Source organism: Lupinus angustifolius, chromosome LG08 (assembly GCF_001865875.1).
Source record: "Lupinus angustifolius cultivar Tanjil chromosome LG08, LupAngTanjil_v1.0, whole genome shotgun sequence".
Lineage (NCBI taxonomy): Eukaryota > Viridiplantae > Streptophyta > Magnoliopsida > Fabales > Fabaceae > Lupinus > Lupinus angustifolius.
Window position 1 is genome coordinate 1,805,839 of NC_032016.1, and position 18,139 is coordinate 1,823,977.

At 31.0% G+C, this 18,139-nt stretch overlaps 2 protein-coding genes across 3 annotated transcripts; both read right to left on the reverse strand.

Annotated features, from left to right (window-relative positions):
• LOC109354073 (protein LAZY 1-like) lies at positions 298-5,252 on the reverse strand. Of its 2 annotated transcripts, none has more exons than XM_019596430.1 (5): positions 5,195-5,252; positions 5,020-5,086; positions 3,519-4,327; positions 2,544-2,733; positions 298-502 (listed from the first exon to the last, which is right to left on the reverse strand). In XM_019596430.1, exons 1-5 carry the CDS (start codon positions 5,198-5,200, stop codon positions 483-485), a joined length of 1,092 nt encoding a protein of 363 aa, XP_019451975.1. In that variant the 5' UTR covers positions 5,201-5,252; the 3' UTR covers positions 298-482. The 2 variants fall into 2 exon arrangements, with proteins under 2 accessions (XP_019451975.1, XP_019451973.1); XM_019596428.1 differs by having other exon boundaries at positions 3,519-4,351.
• LOC109354787 (sphingosine-1-phosphate lyase) lies at positions 11,197-18,139 on the reverse strand. The gene is made up of 15 exons (XM_019597511.1): positions 17,879-18,139; positions 17,741-17,786; positions 16,122-16,273; positions 15,912-15,971; positions 15,062-15,286; positions 14,837-14,978; positions 14,628-14,678; positions 14,437-14,528; positions 13,866-13,992; positions 13,299-13,314; positions 12,644-12,751; positions 12,468-12,522; positions 12,237-12,383; positions 11,806-11,884; positions 11,197-11,587 (listed from the first exon to the last, which is right to left on the reverse strand). The coding sequence occupies exons 1-15, from the start codon at positions 18,079-18,081 to the stop codon at positions 11,465-11,467; spliced, it is 1,626 nt and encodes a 541-aa protein (XP_019453056.1). The 5' UTR covers positions 18,082-18,139; the 3' UTR covers positions 11,197-11,464.

Here is an 18,139-nt window from a genome sequence, read left to right on the forward strand (position 1 = left end):
TATTTTTTAAATTGATTGAATCAGCTAAGTCCAAAGTGTCTGAGTCCAACAATTCATGTTGGTTTTCGTGCTCTGATCGGTCCGAGTTTAATAATTGTGATCTGTCCACGAAAACATTAGACAATTACTAACATATTATTAGAGAATAAGGATTACAAGCTCCAGCTTACTCACAAAACCAAATGCTCATGGTGTATTTCTAATTGACACTTACATTTGGCACATATAAATTTGAGTCCAGTATATAATATTGGTTTCGTTCTTTTATTCTAATACTATGCAATATAGTACTTATACAATAGTACATTTCAAGCATCCAACGGTAAACACAATATCCACTGATTATTTATGACTTCTACGTGGAACTTATTCTTTCCACACAAGCTGTTTTTCATGTAATAGATTATTGTTTCAAGCACTTGATAAATACAATCTTAGTACAAACACAACACTATCAACTTCCTCAATTTCTTCAATGCCTTTCAGAGCTCTAGAACTAAGTCTACAAATTCACATAACAAACCAAGTCAGGGTATAAAAAGTAAAATATAAGATATAACTCAAAGTAGGCATGTTACAAGGTGTATGAGATATTAGGAATTTACGATTCAAATAAATTAAACAACCAATTTGTTCGGTAGAAAAATTTGTGTAGAGACATATCGAACATGTCATATTTGGAGACGAATGTATTTATTTCTTTTTAAACTGTCATTTATGACTAAATTTTAATTAAAATTAAACATTTAACATATTGTCAAGATTTTATTGGTTGTTTCTATATACCTATGTCTTCACACAAGTCTTTTTCTTTATTCCGCAATCAACAATTCATTGGCCAATTAGAGTGTGAGATAGGGATGGAAATTGGGGCGGATGAGTGCAGGCAGTGCTTTCCCATTCCCAAACCCGCAATATTTGCAGTACCTGTGAGTATTTGCGGGTACTCACGGGACGAGTATCATAAAATTCATTCCCACTCGTAAGCTATTTTTATAGATACCCGTTATGGATATTTCCACGGATACTCACGGATCGTGTTTTTCTTGCCATCCCTAATACGAGAGGTGGAGGAAGGGGACAACTTTAATTATTTTATAATTATTATAAATATTTAAAAGAATAATGATATATCTTTGTATAAGTTGCTATTCTTGTACACAACAAAAAAGTTACATATGTGACTTAAAAACCGATTATTAATAAACATAATATTACTTGATGGCTGTTCTTATCGTGTAGAAGAATTTATATGAAGATATATAATTTTTCTATCTATAAACATGAACATTTTTCTATCTTCTTATATATCTTCATGATTTCTTAAATATAAAAATCCTCAAAATTCCATTAACTTAAAAGGTAAAACACAAACATAAATAAATTATTAAATAAAAATAATCTATCACTTATGTATTAATTAATTATTAAATAAAAATAATGTATACAAAGGTAGATAATATATTAATTATTTAAGAAATTGTAAATTGAGAATGTTAGGATACAGGACTCAATTTACAATATCTATCAATATAAGACCTTATTTTAGTTAATTACTAAATTATTTCGTTAAGTTTTTTTACATGTGCTAATGCGTTTGTACTGTGGGAAACCATATATTATATAAGTCATTTATATTTAATTATTATTGGCTTTTAAAAAAATAATATAAATAAATGATGAATAATATAATAAATATGTATAAATTTTTATACTAACAATAGATAGATATTCACTCATATATATTGGTGCTCCTTTATAGAAGTATCTACTCCTAAATCTATAATATTTGCATTTACATTTATTTGGAGTTCAATCTTAAACTAAATTATTAAGTAAATCTAAGATTTTTATTCAGATTATCAGCTTTAGACCTAACATGTAACATAAGCCACATAATGTTAATACATTTGTTATTTTAAAAAGTATGTCACTTAATATATATTATGAGGTTGTAAAAATATATCATTCAATGCGTCAACAATTATAATTAGTTGAAAAAATACTTAAATATTAAAATTTTAACTTAAAAAAATTATTTCTTATAAATCAATATTTATATAATGTTGTAATGCCAATGAATGAAATGCTTGTCTTGAGTGTTTGTATTATTAGTATGTTTTCTTTGGATTAATGCATGTTCCTAGGGGAGCATCATCTAAAAATATATAATTTCTAATCTAAGTATTCTTAAAAGAAATACCATGTGACATAGCAATATGGACAATTATTATAATATTTAATATCTATTATCATTTTTACAAAACTCTTTTGACACTTTAGTTTTTATTTTTCTGTAAGACTTTTTACAAGGTTTTATGTATATTAGCTGTTTTTGTTATTAAAAGTTTAAAACATTATTAAGTAATTGATTTAAAAGATAAAATCTTTTATTAATTTAGTCAAAAGGTAGGTGAATAAATCCATTATTGAAAACACAAATTTAATGATAATAACCATATTAAAGATTAACACAATAATAATTTTATATAGTATCAGTTCATTATTCATCATTCATTTGTTAATATGGATGATATACTTACAATCTGCATCTGTTTTGATCCAATGTTCCCTATTCCCAAATGAATATTCTTCTGGATGAACAAGATCACCTCTGTTGTAGATTCCATCATTCATTATTCTCTTCTTATACTCATTCTTTCTCTGTTTACTAGACTTTTGTGTAGCTGTTGAACTTTGAGGGTGTACTTTCTTCCTGAACATATGCAGAATCTATACTCATAATAACAATAGTACCATTAATCTTCCAACACTAAGGACCATAAATAGATAAATAATATTCTAATTCAGGCAAAAAGAAAGGAAAAAGTTAAAAGGGTTGGTGAATATATGGACTCACTCCAAATGGTATAAAAAAGGACAATATATGCATTGACAGTATATAAGTTTTATATATTGTTATTGTATCATTCATCATTCATGTTTTTATCGTCATTAATTCTACGAAAAACTAATACGAATAATTAATATATTATTTGTATATAAATTTTTACACTGACAATATATAGTTATTACACTCTTGCGAAACTTTGGTTTTTCCTATTTTAATGTTGCATACTAAACACATTACTTTACTAGGCTCTAGGCTCTAGAGAGTATGGTAATCCTTCCAAAACATTATTATGGTACCTTTTAAAAAAACACAAGACAATGTTAATGTATGTGACATTTGATTCAAATTGTGGACAATATTATGTCACGCAATCGAAATATTGAGGTCATGACGACTATTGCAAATATACCATATTGTAATTGTCGTGTGATATTAAGTCATAATGATGCGACTATAATATGAGGTTGTGTTGATCATCATAAGCACATCACAGTGTATTTAGGGTGTGATATCGAATTACAATGACGTGACCGTATTGGGCCACAATGCAACTGCGTTGGCCCATAGAACAACCACATCGGACCACATAAGGCGCAATAACTATTACCATAATCACGATCGTAATCATAACCGCAAATGCAATTTAAAACGCTAGTATTGGTACCTTATTGAGTTTGGTCTCTGCTGAAGCAAAATCAGCATGGCCACCATTGCCTGATGTAGAGTTCCTAGAAGAACCATGAAGCATTCTTTTCTTGAGCTTTTCTTTCATAAAGTTGATAGCAGATTTTTCAGCTTCTCTCTCATTTCTTTTCTCTTCCTTTTCAACTTTTGCACCAAAATTATTCTCCTCAACCATTTTGCTTTTCTGAAACAACTCACCAAGTGAAGTTCTATGTTCTTTCTTTGTTGTTGTTGTTGTTTCAGAATGTTCAACAACTGTTCCAAATAGATACTCCTGCAATGGACAAATTGCAGTTTCATTCATATTTGAAACCCTAGCTTCCATTAATGGCTTTCCACTCAGTGTTATTATGCTAACATGGCTGCTTCTTCCATTGCTAACAATGCTGTTTCTTCCAGATGAATCAATACTCACATCATCATTGTTTGTTTCAGCTACCAAAACTTTCTCTAACTCATCATTGATAAGTTTGAGATCATTTTGTGTAACCTCATCTTCTTTTTCAGTTATATTTCCAAAGGATAGTGCAAATGTTGGTGTTGCTGAAGGGTCAGAAATTACTTGGTCTGAACCAAGAGTTCCAATGGCTAAAAAGCCAGGGAAAATATCACACATAGAACCAGCTTCTGATTCTCCTTCATAATAATCTTCATCAACTTTTGATGCTTCTAAACCACCAAAAGAGTTTCTGAGGTTTTGGCTTTTTTGGTTTTGTTTGAAAAGTTTCATACCTGTGTTTGTGTTTGTTTGTTTCATATAGCTTTGTTCATCATCTTGTGATGGTTGCCCTGAAAGACAATTGCAAGAATGATCTGACACAAAAAAAAACATAAGTAACATGAATTTGTATTTAACAACGGTCGTTAGATAATGTTCGTTACCATAACGCTGTTAAATATAAGGCGGAAGATAATTAATAGCGCTCTTTGAAACAAATGTTGTTAACTGTAATAAGGCAGAATAGAATCAATCGTACTCTTTGGAGCAAACGATGTTAAATAGAATTTGCATAGTTATGATATGCTGATGAGATATGAGAGGAAAAAACGTCAAAATTCGTATTTAACAACGATCATTCAACAACGTTTGTTAGCAGAGTGCTATTAAATACAAAGCGAGAAGGAATTAATAATGTTCTTTGAAGCAAGTCTTGTTCAATATAATAAGGTGGAAGAGAATCAACATTCATTCTTTAAAGCAGAACAACATTAAATATAAGACGGAAGAGAATCGTGCTCTTATTATTACTAACATTATTTGAAATGGTCTATTATTAATGTTTTAGTTTATTTTTATCATTACTTCGTATTTAATTAATAGTTTTTTTAAATGATTTAACTTATGAAGTTGATAATTATGTACTCATAGGCTATACCCATGGTTGTAAAAATGTTCTAAGTTCTCCTTAGAAACCTTATGTAATTCCAAGTTTATCAGAAATCAACATAAATATTTTGAGCAATATAAATATTTGGCTAACCAATAAACAAGTATTTGAATTGTTCAGTGCTATTCTGTCGAAATTTCCTATGCATCCAACCAAGTAACTGCAGAAAAAAATTCATAAACCAAATTAGAAGAGTTTATATTTCACCAAAAAAATCATATTAGAATAGTTTATGGTTCTGCAAGGAATAATTGATAATGGACCTTACCTTCATTTTTGATAGTGCAAGAAAAATATTGAGCTTTGATTACTTAACTTGTGAGGACAAGATATATAAGAGTTTATAAATGAAATTTTTATCATGCTTTATTGGTATTATTTTATATAAAAACTGCTCAAAATCATTGGTGACTAATAGAGAAAAACATATAGATAGTTACAAACATTGTTATTTGTTGGGTCCTCAACATTATCATGTGGGTCATGAAAATGCTAATCATATCATTGCAAAGTTAAATAAATGTTGAGTTTTTAAATTTTTATGTATGACCTGATATAGAAAAATTTCTAATCAATTTGATTATTGTGTTAAGGTATATGTCTCATATCTTCTTGTTTTTGCACTTTAGCATGTATATTAAAGTATATACTAGTTTGATAAGTGCTTGTCATAGGTGTGCTAAATTGTACTTCAATCTAGACATTGGAATTGAAGATGTTGGACCATATTATTTTCATTTTGAATAGTGATGAACTATTTATTCTATTGATTGGATATAACCCAAATCAATGGTGGGGCCATGATATAGTATTTAAAAATAATAATTGACACTAAAGTGTGTCACTCTTCATTCATTGTTTTTTGCTCAACTATGTCTCCTCATTCAAGTGGAGGAAGTGGATGATAATTGGTTTAGAGTTTAATATGTATACACTAACAGTGTAAGAGTTTTTTACACTGTCAGTAATCATTCATCGTTGATTTGTTAATTATTATTGACTCTCAAACAAAAGTAATACAAATTAATGGCAGATGATGTGTTGACAGTGTAAAAAACTCTTACACTATCGGTATATACATATTAAACCCTATTGATACTTTGGCTAGGATAAGCAAAACTAGTTTGTAGTTAATGAAATGTAATTAAAGTTTGTGACTATATAAGTAGATTATTGAATCAAAGTTGTTCGATTAAATTAGTTGTGGAACTGAGTGAAATTTGTTCAATGACTATAAAAACATATATTATATATTTATTTCATATATTTCATTTACAAAATGATATATTTCATATATTGAAAAATCAAAAGTTATGTTTTTCTTTGGGAAATCAAATTCCTTAAACAATATTATAATTGTAAACTATCACTTAAAGAGTATAAAATCTTTGTAATGTAAGACATTTGTCAACATATTATTTATCATTAATATATATTATGTTTATTTAAAAGTCAATAATGATTTGCACATGATGATACATGATGTACTAATCAATTATGAGAATCGAATTTGACGGTTCGACCAGTCTAATCGCTGATCTGATACGAAAATAGTTATGATTTGCAATCTTAATCGAATGAGGGATTAGACCGCTTCAATCTGGAATATTTCTAATATGACTGTGTTAAACCTCATTAAACCGGAATAACCCAAAAAGTAAACCGAACGGTTTACATAATTTTAAAAAATAGAGTATTACTTTAATAATTTATTTACTTCGGTCCAAAAAATGATGAAGAAATTTTACTTCAATATAATTATACATAATTATTAATTATATAAAATTTTACATTACATAATTATATATTAAAGATAATTATTAATTATGTATAAAATTAATTGGTTTAACCGATCTGTTTAAACTGATTAAATCTAATACAAGGTCTCTCTCAGTTTGATATCTGACTCAAATTTCACAACATTGATACTAATAGTATAAAAAAATTACATCACTAGTGCATACATTATTTTATCCTTACCTAAACCAATAACAAATCCTAAAGGGAAATGGGATATCAACCTATAAATTGTCTTACATCATAAAAATGTTATGTATCACAAAACATTAGATTAAAATAGTTTTCAAATACATGTCACTTTTTTTTTAATGATATATGAGGATAAATAGGCTAATTTTGCAAAATAACATATCATTAATCCAAATAAAATAATAGGACAAAATATGCCATAAGCTTGGGCTTATAATCTTTAATATATGGAAAATGTACATTACAAATTAATATTTTAAATGAAATAAAAATTCAAAAGTTATGTGTTTTGAGAAAGGATTTCAATTATAATGAATATTATAGCCATATACTTATTAATAACATATGTTCTATGACACAATTGAAAAAACATTGCTCTAGTAATGTAAAGTTCCGTTAGATTCCTAAAAATACCAAAATATCAAAGATTGAATTCCTGGAAGTGACATTTGTCGGGAGAAGCAATCAAGCACCCCAAATAAATTAGTTATCTACTCATAAGGTAAACAAAATACCCTTAGTAATACAAAAAATATATTCTATAACACAAGCTTGGTATAGTATTTTGATTGGAAAAAACATCAACTTACTTTTATTATCTCTTATTATTGATCATTAGTATGTGTACTATTAGTATGAGTGAAAGTGTGAAACTCATACATGATAATAAATCTAGATGAGTCTGAGTAATGCACTATCTAAACCTCCTCTGTTATGCTATTTTGGGACTAGATCCATCTCGAAGTTGTATAAGTATCTGTTGGATCTAATACTTGTGTGTCATTAGGCACCTAATGAATCTGCTGGTACCCAGAATTTCATAAAATATTTAAAAATTGTAAATAACTTATACATGTGTGCATTCTTTCATATAATCATGTGTCTTTTTATACAATTAAAAGAAAAAGAAATGATAATAATAATTGAAAAACATTAATTAGAGTACAATCATACAACTTTAAATTATCACTTAAACATAAATTTTTTTAATAAAAAACATAACTTAAAACAAGACAATAAAGTATAAGATCTTTTATTAACATAACATTATATTATAGTCATGGATTAACAAACATAATATCACTCGTTAATAATATATCATTACAATTATAGCGGAAAATATGTTTACTTTTGCTATTGTATATATAAATATATAGATTTATGAATATTGGATCTGAGTACCATGAAACAGGAACCTAAATCTGGCAAGTTGCAAGTACCCGAAATAGATTCATCTTTAATATTGGACTCTCCAATACTGAGAATGTGAGAGGGGGTAGTTTTTAAAAATATTTAATTTAGAAAAGTAAAAATCGACACTATCAAAATTTTATTTTTAACATATGTCATAATCCTACCTATACATAGGAGAGGAGCCAGACTCTAGTTACCCATTGCTATCCTTTGTGAAAGCGTGTGCAAGTTGCAAGCACTTTTTATAAAAGGACTTATGCGAGGGACAAAATAAGGGTGGGAGGGAGGGACAACCTCTAGTTAGAAAAGGAATTATAGGATTAAGCATTTTGGAAACAAATTCCAAAAAGGAACAGGAAATGAAACGTGGAAGAGAAATGTACAAAAGCAAGAATTTAATTATTATAATGGGTAGAAGAAGGATCATATGTCTTACATTTAGGGATGACAATAAAAATCAAAATCGTGGATACTTGTCTGAACCAAATCCAAATTTAACGGGGAAAACTCGATATAATTGGGTTCGGGTTTTATTCGGGTTTAATTTTTGGTTCGGGTTCGGATTTGGTAAAGCAAAGAACCTGACCCGAACCCGCCTTGAAATAATGTAATTCAATTTATAATTGAAATTTCTATCATGTATCTATTGTTTTTAATTTCTAATTTTACTTTACATACTATTGGGTCATTGAAAATAATACAAGAGAAAATAGAAATGTTAGATAAAAATAAAACGAAAATTATATCATATTTTCCTTAATACATTTATAATTTTCAGGTTTTTCAGGTTCGGGTTACTCGAAACCCGATGGGTTCGGGGACGATATCTTTATTTTCAACCTGTATGAGTTCGTGTTTGAGTTTTGAATTTCAAATCGGGTTTGGGTATGTGCAAACTCGCCCCCGCCCCGCCCCGTCCCGTCCCGTTGCCATTCCTAATCATATTCCACTAAGTAATATAAAAAAAATATTTTCTATTTTTATAGTTTTTCTTTTTAATTAGGTATTATCTTTTAATTGGTTTGTGATACATCATTAATATTTGGAAATGAAAAAAAACGTGAAGGTTGAATGGTGGTCCTTCCTCTATTTTTTAGAAATTTTTTGTTCTTATTTAACTATTTCTATTAATTATATGCTTATCAATATTGTTGTAGGGAGAAAAATAATAGTATAATAAAATGGGTAGATGAATTCAGAAAAGTATACCAGGAAACCCAATAACTACTTTGCTAAAAACATATATTTTTAACGATTCTCTTGATTTGTATAAAATAATCTAGGACGACATTTATAAAGGAACGTAACAACTATAATATATTATCTTATATTATAAGATTTCTTAGCACCAACAATGGTATTATTACATTTTTTAAGAACGTTCTTGTTCTTCATTCCTATGGTGTTTTTAGACAAATGAAAGATGTTCACCATTTAAATGAATGTTCTTCAATTGTTAAAAAATGTAAATGAATATAAAATAAACAACATAGCCTATTTAAAAATGGAAAAGTGGTTCATGATTATAGATGTTAAGAGGATGTGGTATTGCTCAACATAAAAAAAAAAGTGATTTTAGACCCTTCCCCTTACATTAAAAAAAATATATACACTACTAGTACATGAATTTTATACATTGTTAATATATTATCTATTATTCATATTTAATTATTATTGACTCATCAAAAAAGTAATATAAATAATTATGAATGATATACTGAATTGTATAAATTTTTATGCTGATAGTACACACTATAAATATTTAATTCTTCCCATTATCCCCTTATGTTTGATGGTCTTTGAGAATACTTCTTCTTTGTCTCCCATCTTCAAACTCCAAAAAGTATAAAATTTGGTCAAATATATACGAGATGATGAAAAGTAAGTCTTGTATTGTATACTTCATTGTCTTGGGAATAGTTTAAATATATGTTGGACTACTCCTCATTGCCAATTAGTTTTGAGATGAAACCTTAAAAAGAGATAGGTTTAAAATGTTAGATGCTTAGTTTATTAGTTTTGTAAATTTCGTTGAGCTTATTTATCATGCTTTGTTAATTTGTGTGCAATCATCTCTACAACCCATGCATCTATTTTCACTCCAAGTCTATTTGGAGATCACCTATCTTACATCAACCATCATCCCTCCATTAAGACTTCAACAACCATACAACTATACATGCTCTTCAAAAATCCATAACAATCTTGATTCTCACCATCCAATGCCGATGGCGAGGAATGAGGTGATGGCTTTTGGATAGGATCTAAGTTCGGTTCGAATCATGGTTTTAAGGTGGTAGTTGCTTGACAATTGTTGTGATAACCTGATACATGTTTTTAGTAAAATAAGGACTTTAGGCTTTGATCCATATAAACAAACCCAAAATGCACCACCACCAGCCACTTCTACCACCACCGTTTTCTAACTTCACAACTTCAATGTTGAATCTTATAGTAATCATCACCAAACAACAATCAAAAAGGAGAACACAATCAAAGGAAAATGATTGGTATTCAAGGAACTAAGAGTCCAAGACTCGAAATAGGTTTTATTAAAAGCGGGAGAGGAAAGAAACAATGGACTCTAAAAGGGTGATAACGAGAATGAAGAAACAATGGAGTCTAGTAGTATTTGTCACTTGTGGTGGTAGTGGTGATAACAATCGGTGACGAAAGATTTTAGGGTTGTGAGATTGAGACGAAAAAAATGGTGAGATAGATTTTGATTCTTACACATCTTTTAGTCCTTGTAAGTTTTGATGCTCTTTAAGGATAATAACAAAAGAAACACTTTACTTCACATGGATTAAAAGCATACTTACGTCTAAATTAACTATTTTGGATGTATTCATGCACCAAAACAAGTTGGGTGTATTGAAAATGTGCCCAAATTTGGGGCAATGATGGTGTGAATTCCATGGGAACAAGTTAAGAAAGTGGATATTTGGCTTAAAGGTAAAGGAAATGAGAGCATGTGTACAATATTTCAACAATAAGGTCTAGGAGGGAATCAAAATACAATATTTTAGTAATCGTCAATTATCAGCAACAAACAAGTCTTAATCTCACCAGAAAATCGACTAATACAATGACACAAACAAATGAGCATTACTTTTCTATTCATTTGAGTTGTTTAATCAATATGAAAGAAGGCACAGTAAAATCAAATATGGTTTACTAATGGGACCATACAAAAGGAGATAATATATGTTCTCACACACGAAACACGACACATATCGGTGTCTTACTTTATGATTGATCAATTGATTTAAATAGACGTTAACTAATAATGAGAGATAATATTTTTCGACCGATAAAAAGGAGCGAAAGGCGATAGATTGTCGACAATCGGCTACTAGCAAGTACCGTCCATATATTCTACCAGCAATTCCTGGACTGTGCCTCTATCTGGCATCTTCCCTGCGGCACCATATATAGGTGCTAGGCCTCCTTTTATTGGACCAGGATTTTCTTTCACCTGAAATTGAAAAAGGAAAGATAGACATAATAATAATAATAAGTGAAACAGAAAATACCAATCTAATTAAGACAGTAGACAATGTATTAAACAATGAACTGTGACATCAAGTGGAACCACCATGTTGGTGACCCAGGAAAAGTATCATAATGTTAATAATCATGTGTAGTAGAATGATATAATCTTAAGTAGGATTGCATATCAAGTGAAGAACTTACAGTTTTCACCGATTCCTTCAACTCGCTGAGGAAATCTTCAACAACTGGCACATGCTGCAGTGTCACACAGATATGGAGGCTGATGCAAGCAGAACAAAGAAAATGTTTTCAGATTCTTAAAATTGAGCCATAATCAATCAAGTTTTATAATACAGAAATAGTTTTAGTTGTAATAATCCTGAATTCGGTATTAGAAAGATAATGGTATCGACAGATAGATCCTTAAAAGTTGTTGCCAATTAAATCCTTTGAAACGCCTTCAAATTGGTGGTCACATAAAAGCTTACAGTTTAACAAGTTTAAATCTTTTAAGACTTAGTAACACAACTTTTAAAGAACCTATCCAGTGTTATAACATAATCTTTCAAAGACCGAAATGAAGGTTAACTCGATCCAAATATTAGCCAGTGTGATACATCACTTAGCTCAACCTGTTGGGTCTCTGCAATGCATTCAAATGCCATCCTTTGGATGACATGATGTCATTGACCTCAAATATGTCCAGAACATCAGATCCAAAAGCCACAATTGTCATGTCGGGCCTTCCAACGACAAACAACTCGGGAATCTCCTCTACACTGCACATAGCATAACTATTAGATTCGAAAATCTATTACCACACACAACAGGAAAGATGGATAGAGAAAAACACAGTACTGTACCCTTTCTGTATTTTTTTTGATGCTTCCATAATTTCTTTTGTATTTTTCAAGTAACCTGTAGAAAAAAATGCACCATTAATTGTCCATACACCATATATTAGGCATAAGAGTTAGAAGAAAGAGAAAGTAAATTATTATTTCAAAGGCACTGCACAGAGTGGATATGGACACTTGACCTTCTTTTCCTAGAGAAATCATTGCTGCCCATGCTCCGGCAATAAGACCTCCAGGCCGGCTTCCAGCTATGGTTGGAGACACATACAACCCACCACTCCACTCAGTAACTGTCACATTTGCACAAATTATCAGTCACGGGGCAAAAACCGCAATGCAATTAATCCCTATAACATACAGCATTTCCTCCAAACAAATATGTGGCTAGTTCTGCTGTCTACAGCTGAAATGCAAAAACAAGCTTCCGTCTCGAGTTTATATCACCACCTATCCTCTTCACATTTCCTTACAGTCATATTATCCACTCAATGTTAAGAAAATAATAAGCATGAAAATATTATAATATTATTTAAACAAGATCCCTCTCTCTCTCTCAACACAGACACATACACATTTCTATGCACAATACCGTAGTATAAAAATAGAATTTAAATAGAATGCACTGGTGGTATAAATATTTCTTAAACAATCAATTAGTCATGTATCAACACATTATTAAAAAATCTGACTTTTATAATAGCTACAGTGAAAGTCATTTATGCATAACATGTGATTGGTGAATAATGTAGAAAACCATACACTAATGATGCATCGAAATTAAACTCGTAAAAATAACCCCTAAACAAAAAAATTAGTAGAAACAAATTGCAAACTTACCGGCAACAAATTGATGCTGTTGAGTCCAGAAGCCAAAAAGAAAATACATTAGTAATCAGCTGCAAATAAGCCAACAACCAGTTTTCCAATAACAGAGGAAGGCATGTAGCAGAGAAGTTAATCCATAAAACAAAATGAAATGGGGGGAAAGGGGAACACAAATAAAACAGAACTGAGTATAATGGGATGTCATTTTTTATGTATGGAAAAATAAATTTTATTAGATAGGAGACGAGGAAAATACAAGGGGGCAGCAAGATATCTTTCAAGAGGGAAAATTCTCAATAGAACAAGGAACATAACTGCTCCAAAGTAAATGGACAAACTCAATGCTAACCAAGAACCCCCAAAAACCAGTTCTTCAAGGGGGGAATAGCTTTGCAATGCAAAAAGGAGGCCCTGTTCTTCTTTCTAAACTATTTCTTCACAAGTTTGGACAAATTATCCCAGTTACAATTAATTACTTTCTATTGCTATAACCAAATTTTGAGTTGAGGTTCAAATTTTAGACTTAAAAGTAATTCTTCTGTCATTGCCTGATACTTTTTGAACAAACCAATGACTTACCTTTCTGATTTCATGGTTCCTATATAGAACGATACTTGTTCCTTTGGGGGCTAATCCGTATTTATGCACATCCACTGATATAGAAGTAACTCCTTTAACAGAAAAATCAAAAGGTGGAATGGGGTACCTAGTCAGAAAGAGTAACATGAATTACTTAAATTGATATTGACAAAAGGTTCAGCCTAAGAGCTATATATAATGTCCAATATAACAGTGACTCTTCCCAATGTGTTGATTGCAGTTTGCAGATGTCTTATACTTAATATAAAAAATCAATCAGGAAAACACTGTAGACGTTAGTTCTTAGAAAGCAGATGAAAATAACATGCCAAACACATAATAATCCCAAACAACAATAAGACTTGATGACAGAGAGAAACTGAAAAAATCATGTAAATGAGAAACAGTTCCTGTAAGGGCTTCAAAGCTGTTCGAAAACTAAAGAAAATTTGGGGATGTATCATCAAATAAAGAACTAAGTAAAAGAAAAAATCAAAGGCTAGAATTACAAAAATGACAACAACATGTAATAAATAGTTAAGTAATATAAAGTAAGTTATGATGAGCATACCCAAGCTCACGAGCAAAAGGTAATACAAAGCCACCAAGGCAAAGGTCCACATGGAGACAAATACCATAGCTTGATGCGAGATGACCAAGTTCCTACGGAAGAAATTTCCAAATTATCTGTATTATGTAACTCATCAAGCAAGTAGAACCTTTATTCTTTTTCAGCATATAATAACAATATAAAAAACTTACTTCAATGGGGTCAATTATTCCATGAGGAAACCCTGGAGCAGATCCAACAATCTGCATTATCATGAATCAGTTTCACTTGACAACAAGGATTCAAGTTATTAGGAGTTCACATCCCATATAAAAGACTGAACAAAAAATTATATTTTTTAAATCAAATTGGCACCAAAAGCATCAGAAAAATAACTGGGCATGATTGAGTAACTTCATACCATAATGGTATTTTTGTTAATATGACGTCTAATTGCTTTCGCTTCTGCTTGAAAATTTTTGTTCACCGGAACACGCCATAACTTGATATTAAAATACTGGGCGGCCTTGTCATACGCTGAGTGTGCAGACTCGGGAATTATCCTACAATTGAGAAGAAAGTTACATGGAAACCATACTACAAAAAGGATGATTTGCCAGATAATAATGAATAATTAGTGCCATACATTTCAGGTCTTGTAATCCCTTTCTTAGATTTCATATAATCACGAGATGTTTTGACAGCTAATAATATACTTTCAGTCCCTCCCGATGTCATATTGCCACATATTTGTCCTCCAGAACTATGTTCCTTACTTCCAAGAAGTGCTGCTGTCATTGCAACCACTTCTGCCTCAAAGTGTGCTACACTCCGGAATACATCCAAATGCAAGGGATTGGTATGTGCAAACCTGAAAGTTCATCGATATCAATTGCTGAATACATTCAACAAAACGGCCTACCTAATTAGCACAAAATGATTTTAAACAATAGACACACACATATATGCCAATTGGATCTTGAAACTGCCAGTTATTTGAATATCTAAACACCATTAATGAATTTGATGTCCACACCTAATTTTGAAACAGTCCCATGAGGCTCAGAAACATAAAGAAATATTGCAGGTTTAGATTTTTAATAAACAGGTGTCGACAATATTTGTTATTGGCAGATTGGAAGTCATAACTCTAGGCTTGCTTTGAATATTTTCAATTTGAACAGTTACGAAAGCTCTTCCCATGTCTCCTTCAGCAGACTATGTCAGAAGCCAGAATAGTGTTAAGGCAATACACGTAATAATTTGATATTAGTACTCAACAGTGGGCTGACTGCTCCCCAGAAGCAAATGAACTCTGGTATTCTAAAGTCTAAACTAGGTATACTGAAATTTTACTTCGTTTCAAAACCACTGAGCTAAGCAAAAACCCTGCTACATGTATTACAAACTTAAAAAACATGCCTGTCAATCAATAAATTATGAAGTCATACTGGCAAACATAAAAAACACAACAATAACTCAGTTGTCTTACTAACATTGAGCATGCCTCATTTATCACAAAAAAATGTCCATCAGATTCACTGCCTCCAATGTAGCTGCAAGAAATTAAAAAAATTAAAAATAATAATAATAATAACAAAAGAACAGAAGTCATCATCGGCCATGCCTAAAATCAAATGGAAAAAAGCATAGCAAGCACAATAATCTGAATTTGACATTTAATGCTGCCCAAATTGCTAACATACACTGTACCAGAACATTTGCCTTGCCAAACCGGATCATTTCTTTTCTCTTCTTTCATTTTTTCAAGGACAGTTTTTCCTAGTCCTGTGCTTGGTAACTCTGTTAGCCAACCTTCTCTTTTAGATTTACCACCCGACTGCATCTGATCCACAACCTGTGTACCCAGTGACCAGATTAACAACAAAATTAGACACCACCCACGATCCATGGGTTAAAGAAAGCAGTAAACTGTTAAAACAAACTGTATGCCAGTTAGTAACAATGGAAAAAACTTGTAACTCAGTTTGCAAAAAGCACTTCCGGACGTTATTGATACTCATTTCCACATACTAATCAGAGTATTAATCAAGCACTATTGTCATATATTGAATGCTGTGTTTTCCTGTATGGATTTGACAAGCAATAATCTTAGTCAGCAAACCAACTAGTGTACAAACTCATGGAACCTAAGTTTGGCATCCCCTTAACAACCAATCTGGTATGAAGTAAAAATGTGAGTGGGGTAAGAAATTCAGAGTTCAGTTTTCAATACATTTTTACAATTAAAACTATCCATGAATTTTTTGTCACCTCCTTATGTACCATCATACCAAATTGACCCTAGAAAATGAAGGTAAAAAACTTTTGAACTTTAAATGAAGAACTCTCCCTGAATGTTTTTCCACCCTCAAATTTTAAGGGGATACAAAATTAGAAGTACAAAGAAAATAAAAATCTCTAAATGTAGCATTCCATCACAAGAAGATAATGAGTGAGAGGTATAGACTCACACATCATTGACAATCTATTCAGAAATCCAACTTCCATAATATCTGGTCTTAAAAACTTACTGTCAAAATAATTGGGCCGAACTCCGCCCCAAATGTTACTCTTCAAATATTGTAATACCTTAAAGATGCTTTTTTAATTACTAAGAAACTAAAAATTCACCCATTCATCCACATCATAAGCGGAGAGATTTTGAGTTTAAGCAAAGTCTAAGCCAAATTTAGAGCTAAGCTAGCAGCTCAACATTAAACATAAAATAAAGGTAATTAAATTTTCTTTTTCCAACTCATTCACTCAAAACCCCAGTAGCCTTATGTGAAGATCACGAGAGTACAATGACAATTTATTGTTTGGGCCTTTGGGGGACCATACGGGAATATTATGCTGGACAAAGGTAATGTTTGGACTGAGACCATTTTGTGGGACAGCTAACATTTATGTTGTGGAGTTTCAAGGTTGATATATCAGGTAAAAATTTGTCTCTTTTTTTCCATCCTCCAATTTTTTCAACCCAATCCCCTATCTTTTTTATTTATTTCATATTAGTCCCCCAACTTAGTTTGTCTTAAATATTACCATCCTATGTGGATCTTAAGCATCATTAAGATTTAAGACCCCAAAATCTTTAAATGCCACCTCTACTATCCAATGATACAGTTTCGGGTTAAGAAACATTCAGGAACATTACATTAATTCACAAAACCAAGTGTTTAGACCAAACACACACAAAATTCATTGGTGTTATTATTTTTCCTACTTGTCCTCAAATTCAAATTCAACAATCAATCTAATCCAAACAAATCAACACGCAAAGAGACCTGAAAAGTTTCGCCGCCGATTCGAACTAACTAACCTTTTGTTTCTCAGCTTGGATGTAGCTTTTAACGCCAGGGATCAATCTGTTGAACCAAAACACAAATCACAAATCAGATTAATTGAAAAAAATAAAGAAATAACGAAACAGTTAATTGATTAAATTATCGATGTTTACTTGATGAAGTTCAAGATAAAAGTGATTATTGTGGCTTTGAATCCCTTATCACGAAAGACATTGAAAAAAGAGCGAATTGAATGAGCGATGAATAGAGAGAAAATAGGAGTGATGAGAAGAAGAAGAGGTTCGTATTGTGAGAGAAAGGAATTGGTGGAAACTCTGAAATGATTGAAATGAAAAGTAATGGATGAATTCGCCATTGTTGCAGAGTAACAGAGAAATGAAGAAGAATCAATGTTTGCGTCGATAAGATTATAA

What these genes read in the sequence shown, in the direction of transcription:
- LOC109354073 (XM_019596428.1), bottom strand. An exon ending in ATTCAAATACTTGTTTATTG is followed by an intron (nt 4,352 to 5,019) that starts GTTAGCCAAATA and finishes TTTTTGTGTCAG; the next exon opens with ATCATTCTTGCAATTGTCTT. An exon ending in GATCAAAACAGATGCAGATT is followed by an intron (nt 503 to 2,543) that starts GTAAGTATATCA and finishes GTGAATTTGTAG; the next exon opens with ACTTAGTTCTAGAGCTCTGA.
- LOC109354787 (XM_019597511.1), bottom strand. Translation starts at nt 18,081, where the DNA reads ATGGCGAATTCATCCATTACTTTTCATTTCAATCATTTCAGAGTTTCC. An exon ending in TCCAAGCTGAGAAACAAAAG is followed by an intron (nt 16,274 to 17,740) that starts GTTAGTTAGTTC and finishes CTGGGTACACAG; the next exon opens with GTTGTGGATCAGATGCAGTC. An exon ending in GAATAATTGACCCCATTGAA is followed by an intron (nt 14,529 to 14,627) that starts GTAAGTTTTTTA and finishes TTTCTTCCGTAG; the next exon opens with GAACTTGGTCATCTCGCATC.